The following is an 11,288-nucleotide window of genomic DNA, read 5'->3' on the forward strand; positions in this document are numbered from 1 at the left end:
TATCTATACAGTTCACATAGCTTAAAAAACATTATCGGAGCTCAAAATGTAATATAATGGCTGCGTTCAGCAGAGAAAACTATAACCAGTTAGCGCTTAGTGATTCCTTAATATGATTGGTTTTTGCCAGGGTTTGAAAAAACCTAGATTTTATTAGGTTTTATGTATTTTTGTTTTTTTTTGGTGGGTCCAATCCAATAAAACTTACCAGGTTTTATTGGGTTGGGTCCACCTCGTCAAACCCTGGTTCTTGCCTTTAGTTCTTCACTGGATTTAAGTGTAGAAATTAATCATATTAAAGAATCGCTAAGCGCGCTAACTGATTAGGTTCCTCTGTTGAACGCAACCAATGCAATGTGATGTAATGGTACACTGTCGAGGTTATCGTACGTCGCCCCTTTGAACATACGCAACACGAGGGCATGGGGAGAAGACTCATGCACAAAAGAGAAAATGAAATGCGTTATCTTCGGTCCTCTCTGCTCCTAGTGTGACCTCACAATTGCGACTTTAGGTTCATTCAATAATTAACCAGTTCGTGGTTTAAGACAAGGTGATTAGCGATTTTAATCTGTACACATGCATATTGTAAATATAATAACGGTTTGCTCGACTCAAAATGAGGATGCATTCTCGAGATTTTAGGAGGTATGTTATATATTCAACGTGATCTGTAGGGAGCCATGGATTTCAAATTTGGATTTTATTTGGCTTTTTGAATCGTGTTTTTAAAATCTTAAATTTCTGTCGTTATATTTCAGGTTTTTTTTTCTTTTTTTTAGAAAATTATATCCTGGAATTTTCGCTGCAATTTCTCGAATCTTTAGAATTTTAAGTTATGCCGACTTGAATTTTCAGGTTTTCGCAAATAATTTAGTTAAATACTATTAAAATACTATTTTTAATTCTCTTTGTGTAGACAACTCTTGGGAATCTCTGGAAATTTTGTTTATGGGATTTTTGTTTCTAAAGTTCTTAAAAAAAAAAAAAAAAAAAAAACATTCTCGGAGTTCGGGCTCCTTCTGACGCATTGTAAAAGCTATAAGAATCACCGATCACTTGTTGTATATGCCAAAAATGAATTTACCGTGAAAGAGATAAAAAAATTCGTTTCTAAGCGTAGGCTTCTGCTTGCGCGCAGCGAATGCGGATCTAATTATTGCAACGCATGCAGGCTCCGTCATTCCCTCTTTGCACTCTTGCGTAAGTAAAAATATTTTCTACCGTTTAGAAATAAAGAACTGTTACAACACAAACGTGTATAGCATGTTTATATATCTATATATATATATATATACGACATTACCAATTATTGCCGTTTTACGTATAAAATGTTAAGATAAAACTATTCGAAAGGGAAGACTTTAAAACAGGCTTGTCCAAAACTCAGTTCGCCAGCTAAACGTGCCCATCTCTCCATCATTTTGTTGAGCGATACAAAGAAAGTTAAAAGAACACTTTTGCTTAATGATTGATTGCTCTGTCTTTTTTGTTTTCTATCTTTTTTTCTGTCTTTTTTAACAAATTACGATGGAGAGGTGCGAGAGATGGAAGCATGGTGGAAGAGGTAACAGCGCTTTGACACCGAACGCTAATTGGTGAAAAGCCGGTTGTGGGGGTAAAATTTACCCCCATCATCCGTTTTTTACTTGTCGCCGTGTGTAAGAAAGTGTCTAGGAATCATGGTGGAAATATATAAGGTGAAACATTACGCATAAGGGCTGCCGCAGACAAAATTTCTGTAATAGTAACCTTAAGAGATGAACTTAAGCCAATGAGCCAATCAGGATACTGCTTTAGATCTACGTACTCTAACAAAAATATAAACAGCAGTAAACTTATCCATAAGACGAGTTTCAACCGGTTGAAATTCGCCTTATTGCAAGTTATGGATAAGTTTACTGTTATTTCCATTTCCGTTAGATTATGTAGACTTAAAGCAATATCCTGATTGGCTCATCGGCTTGAGTTTACGTCTTACGGTCACTGTTGCGGAATTTCGTGTGCGGCAGCTCTAATGGCGGTAGCAATAGCCAATCAAATATGTCCGAATATGCACTTTTCTACTGCGCATCCATCAGGGTATCAATCATGAAACTTTATTCCCTAGGATGGAAAGTGAAAAGTGAAAATTTTAACCATTGAAGTTAATGGAGGAATTTTTTACTTTTTATCCTAGGAAAAAAGTTTCATGATCGATACCCATATTGCTTCACCTTATATATTTCCACCATGTCTAGGGATATTGCAATTGGAAAGCACCCAATAGTATCTCGTCGGTGGCTGTAGAGTCCTAGATTTATCAGAGAGACGCAACCGGTGTTATGCATTCTGATTCGCTGTTGCAATCTGACCAATTGCGTGACTTGGCAGCCATTTGTAGTACTAGTGACATATTTCTATTTCATTTTACATTCTATCTCACATTATCCTACACGTCTTATCTCGTTTGACATAGTTTAAAGGCAGTTTCATAGCACGTCGGCCATGTTTAGTACTCTCCTTAGCACCTTTGTCATACTGACTTAAGCCGGTTGCGCCTCTCTGATAAATCTAGGATTCTAGCCGTGACCAATAAGGAGCTAGGTGCATGATGGATCTGACTTCTTATTGGTCACCGCATACATCGAGTCAAACTTGAATTCCATGCAAATGTACCTTTAGACGGCGCGTTTCATGAGATTCGCCCATTCGCCTTCTTTGTGCCACGCGATTCATGGAGGTGCGTGTACTGTGCCGCTGACAATGAGCTGCGGCGGTGACTGTGATAAGTGATCCTAAGTGATCCGTATAAACCCATCTTCATCGCTGAACGCGAGCAGTGGCAGTGGAGAAAGCTCGCACGTCGGTTGCTGTTAGAGCACACCTCTTGATGACTCGCGCTTTACGTGAGCCGCAGGCAAGTCGGAGCTCGCAATTATGTTTGATGTACCGCAGAAGTTCTACGAGCTGTGTCGCCTTTGTTTATCCCTGGATGGTGTCAAGTATTCCATATTCAAGGAGGTGGGCACTCAGCAGAATTACGCTGAGAAGATATCGGCGTGTCTGTCGATCACAGTGAGTGCGTTGTTGTTCATGATTAATCCGCATTTTATTGCGATGCGACCATCTGTGCCATATACTCTCGACGCGGCCGTATACCGTGTATGCGTCTCTCCGCTCTCCGTTTGCGTCGTTCCCATCGTCGCCGTGATATTGCCCTCTCTCTCTCTCTCTCTTCCCCCCTCCCCCTTTCCGTCGCTCGCTCGCTCACTCACTCAGCTTTAGAGACGCTCTCGCGTGCGCGCGCGCGCGCGCGCACTCTACTGTGAGACTCGGAGTCGCTCCTATTAGCTGTTTCTCTCTAGCGCATACGATCGCGTTCGCGATCGCGCTCCCGCTTGTCCGACTTGGGCCGACTGCGTCACTGCATGAATGTGTGTATGTGCGCGTGCCACGAGAGAAAGTTTGGCAAGAGATGTGTCGGCGAGATAAGCCGACAAGCAGCAACGGCATTTAAAATGGCAGTGATAAGCCCCCCGCGCGAGCATGGCAAGCGAAGCTATAGCCGCGCGAGTCATAGAGGGGGGGAGGGGGGGAGAGTGGTGGAAGGAAGAGGAGGAGGTTGCGGCTCCTTATTTGGGTGGCCTGTTATCATGTTTCACACAGTTTCATACGCTAGTGCCGTTGTCACGCCGCGCTCTACCCGGGCTGATCCTTTAACGTCTTTAATTTATCGGAGGCGTCCATTTGACCGACGCCGTTCGGGAGACACGATCTCGATTATATGTATTTACGGACGTGAGTTTTTATCGTAAAACTTTATACGAGAGATTGTCCTCCCATTCGTAATTTTTACATAATTGAAAGTTAGCGAAAAATAAAAACGCAATATACGTATCTTTTACTTGATATTTTATTTGGTAGAATATTGTCTTGAAAATTCAAATTAAACATTTTCCTGGTAATTTTATGTTATTAGGCATTAGTGAATTTTTATTGTAAAGTTAATAATTAATCAGCTAAAATATTTACTACGAAATAAATTGATAACTTTCGTTATATATTTTTGTTAATTGCATATTCTCAGTTTTATATCTATAGCAATGGTTTTATTACTTACTTTAAAATTAATTTTGAATGTATTATATTAGAAGTGTGATTTAGTTTTAAAGATTTTTTTTCTCAAAAACTAATTTATTTAAACAACGTATCATGTAAACGTTTAATAACTGTTGTACAATCAACATTTAATTCTCTGGCAAGTTCTGAAGTGGATTGTGCTGAATTTTCATCCAATAATGTTTGCAAATCTGCATTTTCCAGCTTTTGTCGTTAACATTGAGATCACACATTTGAATCAACAGAACCAATATTCATATGCCTTAATTGATGGAGCAACATCATCATAAATTTCTATCAAAATTCTATGACCTTCAACCACTGTTTTCTTCTGATTAAAAAAACAAAAACAATGCATGCTGAAAATGGTCTTTAGGAGAAGCTTCATTTTTTAAATGATATAAATACGATGTTTACTACATCCATTGTTAGTAAACGATTAAATATCATGGAGTAATATTAAAACATTAAGAAATAATAGCTATGATTGGAATGTCTTTTACAACATTGACATTAGTGCCATTTCTTGCAAAATCTTCAAAACTAAATCACACTCCTAATATTGTAATTAAAACTTTTTTTCAAAATATACTTATTATTTTTATTATTTGTAGTATGTAATTTGTTACATGATTTATTTTTGATAGGTAAAAGATGATGATTACTTACCGCCGATTATTTGCCAGCAATGCGTATGTAAGTTGGATATGCTGGACAACTTTCGCGAAATATCGCAAAAATCTGATGTCTTACTCAAACAGTACCTGGATTATACCAAGCAACAGTCTTCTCATGACGAGCTGGTATTGAATTTGAATTGTTTGTGAGATTAACTGAGAAATTATACACCGTTTTGTTAAATTGAATATATATGTATCTAGAGAAGAGAGACAAAAGTAAATAATGTATTTATGCCTTTTCTCTTCACATTTTTAGAAAGAGTCTTTCTCCACTGCCAAAGTAGCGGGCGAAAGCCCTCTGCAATCGTTCCTCGAGTTGAATAGGATGTTGTTCAACGAGGAGCCTAACTCCGAGCCGGCCAGCATTAATCAAAACATAATACCTCAAACTCAAACGCATCATCTAGAGTTGCAGAACAGTGATATGCAAGAACATAATATTAAGTGCGAGCCAGACGATGACAACAGTTCCAATAGTTCCGATCCTGAGCGACTAGAAATTGAAGATCGTGACGAACAGGAGATTGAAGGCGAGGCAAATGGTTATGATATGACCGTTAGTAAGAGGATTAGAGTCGAGAGTAACTACGATGGTTCCGAGTCCAACACAGCAAATTGCAGTCCAGTTAACAGAATGGACACACCAGAGAGTAACTGTTCCGACGGTCACATTGATCAAGAAACGACAAAGCTATGGCAAGCTCTAGCCAAGTAAGTAAGTTAAATTTGTGCGGAAAATATTTGTTCACTTGATACCTAGTCGGTAGCTAAGGTGTACAAATGTATTCCATGTGAGTTGCTTATAGATAAGATAAACAACATGTATTTGATTTTAGAGTCAATATTGAAAGCATTGTTATTTTAGTCCATTATAAGTTACATATGTAAGGCTCCTGACTAGTCGCGGTCATTGGATCGTTTCAGTAAAAGAAATGTGAAGTAAAAATAGGCTATGCATGTGCATTGAGTAAGGCATTTTACATGCCTTTTATTATTTACTAACTCAAATGAGGGAATAGGGATATTTTTTGCTTATTTTTATAAATGTTTTAAAGCGATTTTGTTTTATCCTAATTCTCTCTCCCTCCCTCCCTCCCTCTCTCTCTCTCTCTCTCTCTCTCTCTCTCTCTCTCTATTTGTAAATGGCATACAAAAAAACTTCAACATGTTATTTCTCGCTTATGATGTCACATTCTTATATGCCTGCGGCGACTAATCGGGAGCCTTAGGGTGCGTTGGCTTTGCACGTTCACATGTGGTAGGCATTATTTTATCTTTGTCGTCTATCAAATATTAAATAAGGACAATGATGCTTACAAGCGCTGTGAGCGCTAAAGCAAACGCATCTTTAATGTATTACACATGATTGCAGTATTTCATATTCTCATATTATTGTGAAATTGTGAAATGACAAATTAAGTTACTTGAATAAGCTAACAAAATTTTATCACTAAATTTACATATTGAAACAGAGATTCTTATTAATCATTACAATTATTATTAACTAATAAAAATTTAAACCAATAAATTTGTTTTTGTTATTCAAATTTCTATATTAATAAACCATTTTAATCTGATCCAATTGCCTTCGGAGTTTTTTTATTAAATCCGGCGATTAAAATGTGATTAGGTTTTGCTATAATTATCTTGTATATAGACTTTTTTTTATGATTATAAGTCATGACTGAAACTGATAATAAATGCCATAAACAGATAGATATTTACAATCGGTAAAAGAGTAAAGTTACACAATTACACACATTTATTTGCATTTTGTTAACGTAGCAACAGAAGCTTGGAAATTACGCGAACCAATGGTGATAAACTGAACAATGGATATACTGGTGAAGCTACCACTTTACTACGTTCTTTGATCAATAATAGACAGATCGGTATTACTACTATTGATTCGGACAAAATGTCCTCGCAGATCAGATTTTATAGGGATACCCAAGGGACAGCTACAGAACGTATGTTGGCTGATTTTCCTGTGCTTGGCAATCGTACTAATATAGGAAGCTTAGAAAATAAGGTAAGAATTGATCACGAAGTTAAACATTTCTATATGAAAAAATAAAAATAGAAATCAAGACAGTAGAAATAGATAGGAGAGAAAGAAAGAAATTGGCGAATTCGATATTTGATAAATAAAAAAAGAAAGAAAAATTTGCTAATATTTGTATTTGTGTGAATCGTTTCGGTGATTCTTTTGCGTGCAACAGTAATACCTCATCCTACCTGATCCTAAGCAGACAAAACATTTTTCGCCAAATACGAACATCTGTACATCTGTAAATAGAAAGAAAAGGCCCAGGTATAATGTTGGGAAAAACTCAGGTCATCGGTTGAACCGTCGGTCGGGCCATTGGCCGATCGGGAAATTCTTTTAAGCCTATTCAGGACATATTCCAGGTAGAATTCCGTAAATAATAGGAAACTCTTGCAGCTCCATCTTTGCTTCTTATTAACGAATATCAAGCTGAAATATATAAATCGGGAAAGATTCTACCTATTAATTGTAAGACAAATATAATTTTAAAACAATTTTTTTAAATTATCTTTTATCATTCTCTTTTATCCTTTCATTGATTTTATATCTTCACTTTTCTATCTAATTTCGATTAATAAATCTGACGATAAAATTATGATAAATTTTGATAAAAGTTGATAATTTTCTGTAGTTGAAGTAATGTAAGGTAATAAAATATTTAAATTTTTATTAAAATAAAGAATAAAATGATTTGCTTGTATAACATAGAATTTGTTAATATTAATTTTCTCAATTTTAATATGTTTTTAATGTTATTATAATCTGATATAAATGTTTGAAACTTACATAAAAGACAAAAATTTTAAAGTTCAGACTGCATATCTTTTATGTTGACTTAATCTAACGTTTCGTATTAAAAAGATTAAAATTGTATAAGATAGATTTGTGAAGATTGTTCAATTACTTTTTTTTTCCATGTGTATTTTTTCTCAAGTTTTTAACTCCTGAGAGAAGTAAAATTGTATAATTTTAATAAATCAAGATTTGCAATTTTAATAAAATTTGAATTGTTAAAAAAATATATGGGCGATATGATCTTTGATCTATTAATAAATGATTACATGATATTTAATTAATAATTGCACGATATCATTTGTCTTAAAACATAAAAAAAGTAAGTAGCAGTAAATTAAATTTTATGATAATTTTTTATGTTATTTCTCAGTATGAAATTTGTATGTTAGATTTAACAATTCCAATAACACTAATGCTGTTAATAATCAGTTGTATAGTAAAACAAATTCGATATTAACTGAATGTAGTAAGGTAGAGCGGGGCTCCGTCATTTTCAATCTTAAAGTTAAATAAAATTTACGGCAACAAACAATATCTTTTTTCAGTAACGTGCTTATAATTACTTTACACAATCATGATTGCTTCTTGAAAGCACAAGTATGACCTTTAAATCAGTATACGCTGCTCAGAAACATAAACGATATCGTGAGAAATAGAAGAAATAGACCCTCTACCCTATCAGATCGATACGCGCCGATATGGGCCTTAGCGTGCGGTCTATTATAAAAAATATGTCTAAAATATTAAAAACATTGATCAAGCATGTTTCAAACAATTTAAAACATGATTTTTACCAACCATGCATAAGAAAGATTCCATTGTTTTGGTCAAAATTGATTTATTTTCAGGAAATGGAAATAACTTGTGTTACAGTAACGATGTTACGGTTACAAGTTACTTTTTTTGGTAACTTAAAGGTAACTGCGTTACTAATTATATTTTTTGGTAATGGTAACGAATTTTACAGTTATTTTTACTGCTACTTTTTGTATCTTGAATTTATTTATGACAATTTTTGTTTATTCGATCTTCAGTCCTTAAATAGTAGTCACAATTTGTTCTGACCGTTTTAATGTCTAGATAATACGCTTCTGTGATTAGTTTTTATTTATTATTAAATTTAAGACAATTTATTGTTTTTGAAAAGATAAATTTTCATTATATCACTAATTATATGTTATAATCTCCTTTCCTCCTCTTTTTCTCTCGCTCTCTTTCTTCCTTTCTCGAGTTGTTAAAACATGGCTGACCAATCAAAAGTGGCTGTTTCGTGTATCTTGATTACGACGTCTCTAAAGATCAAACGTTAAGATTCGCTTTGACCAAAAAAATTAACTTTTCTCTCATATAATTTATTTTTATTGATTAAATTTCATTTATAGTTGATATGACATTAAAAAAGTATGAAATATAAATCCGAAAAAAATTTTGAAAGAATGTAATGGAAATAATAAAATAGTGTTATATGCAGTCTGTACAGAGTGCTTCGATAGACAGTAATCCGTCTAGCCCTGCCAGTATTGGTCGTAAGGAGATGGCGACGACGACAAAAGGTCGTAGAAAACAGAGCTATCCGAGTAAAGCTCCAGCAAGTCCGGACATTATCGCCAGTTACCAACACGACCATAGCAATGAAGAGCAAGCACATGATTTTACCACATGGTCGAGCAAGATAAAAAATAAGGTATTTTCCCCTTACGCGAATGGCCTGTTGTTCAGCACGGCCCAATGTTATCAATTGTTCACAATAACCGATTGGCTGTTTTAGATGGACGATCAGAAACAGTTTGATCAGCAAAGCGGTAACGTAGCAAAAAAGGTTGATATGTCTTGTACAAATTGCGGCACCATGACAACAACTATTTGGAGAAGGAATATGAAGGGCGAAATGGTGTGCAACGCTTGCGGGTTGTATTATAAGCTACATGGTGTTAATCGTCCGGTTACTATGCGAAGAGACACCATACATACGCGCAGACGTAGACCCAAAGGCGAGAAATCGACGAGGCATAGAAGTAAAAGAGATTCTTAGCGATTTGACATTTAGTATATGTTTTTGCAACTGCTGAAAAATACGTATACATTGTAAAAAAAAAGAACTAAAATGTTTTATAATAATGTTACATGTTACAGTAATAATATCAAACAGCTTGAACGAAAAATTCAGTGTAAAACTTCCATATGATATGGACCGTGTTAATTTGACAAATTTTGGGTTTTTAATGAATTGAAAAAGCAGTGATTCTTCACAGTACTACATTCAATTTCTTTTTTCAACATTTATTTATGGCATTTTAAAAAGAAATCAAGACTATACCTCTCAATCTTGAAAATTACATTGAACACTGTAATTTTTGATATCTCAGATACCAGCGAATCTATTGCTGTTTTAACTTATTTTGTCACAAATTTTAATTTATGTATGAATCAGCAATCTCAACATATTCTCGACATTTGTAACTTCAAATAATTTTATTAAGCATCATTTATTATTATTAGAATATTAGTGGTCTCAATTTCCTTGAAAAATATATCTTCTACTACCATAGAGCGGAAATAATCCATTTTTATGGCATTAATAACATTTTTAGAAAAAGGGGATACTGTCTTAGCCTCTCCCTCAATAAGAGAACAAATGGATGCTGAGAGTGCGGATATGCTGAATGCTCTTCGACAACAAATTCATCCTCAGTTGATGATGCATGCGGCGTTGACGCCTACGCGCATACCCGGTGGCCATCCGCCTCCGTCAGTTGCTTACTCACTACCTTTATCTAGTTACATGATTCATGTAAGTTATTCTCCATCATATCCTCATATATCTAAATAAGAAATCTTATATTAGCATTTAATGTTATTAACTTTAATTAGATATTTTATATCTAATAAGGATTAGAGTTAAAAAGGCTAAATGCTTTTTACATTTAACTTAAAACTTCATTTGAGTATTTCCTATCTCTATAATTTGTCTCTTTTTGTTGCAAGTTTGATATTGTTAAAACATAATTTATTAAATTTGTTTTTTAGCCACACATGAAAACCGAAGAGCGTGTGCAACGACACTTGTCCGTGGATGAGGATGCAGACGAGGGTGATGAGGAGAATGTTTCCGATGTCCCTCTCAATTTGGTGGCAACTTCACTCTCGGAAGAAACGCATTAAGAAAAATCTGGTTGGTCACCGAGGTATGCTTTCTCGACGGCATCGTCTGTTCGGTTTATCTTGGATGAATTTTTAATCTCTCTCTTGGCAGACCTCTTTAAACGTTTTTCCCCGAAAAATAATTTGCACTGGGGACGTTCCGTAGAGAGTCTAAGGTTCACACTGCGACGTAATACGCACGATGAAATGAAATGATATTAATTACTCAGTATTAATTATTCAAGATGTACATATATAAATATATACACATATATACGCGGATACACACACAAATACATACATATGCACATATACACACAAGATATACAAACATAGATAAAAACACGTAAAAAGTACGCATATGAGAAAATATTTTTATATAAAATTTTATATGTGCTCGCCCGTTGTACATAAACATGCCGCGGGTCCAACCGTGGAGCCGCTCGGAAGTGCTTGTCGTTGTCGTCATCGTCCTGTTTCATATTATACGTATCTTTTCGATTCGTTGTCTTATGACGACA

At 35.1% G+C, this 11,288-nt stretch overlaps 1 protein-coding gene across 1 annotated transcript; it reads left to right on the forward strand.

Annotated features, from left to right (window-relative positions):
* Window positions 1-2,671: 2,671 nt before the first annotated feature.
* LOC108767772 (uncharacterized) lies at window positions 2,672-11,035 on the forward strand. Its single transcript, XM_018517801.1, has 8 exons — window positions 2,672-3,057; window positions 4,749-4,904; window positions 5,038-5,492; window positions 6,567-6,813; window positions 9,098-9,310; window positions 9,395-9,641; window positions 10,218-10,417; window positions 10,654-11,035. Exons 1-8 carry the CDS (start codon window positions 2,920-2,922, stop codon window positions 10,786-10,788), a joined length of 1,791 nt encoding a protein of 596 aa, XP_018373303.1. The 5' UTR covers window positions 2,672-2,919; the 3' UTR covers window positions 10,789-11,035.
* The last annotated feature ends 253 nt before the right edge of the window (window positions 11,036-11,288 follow it).

The sequence above is a fragment of the Trachymyrmex cornetzi genome, unplaced genomic scaffold, assembly GCF_001594075.2.
Source record: "Trachymyrmex cornetzi isolate Tcor2-1 unplaced genomic scaffold, Tcor1.1 scaffold726, whole genome shotgun sequence".
NCBI classification, from domain to species: domain Eukaryota; kingdom Metazoa; phylum Arthropoda; class Insecta; order Hymenoptera; family Formicidae; genus Trachymyrmex; species Trachymyrmex cornetzi.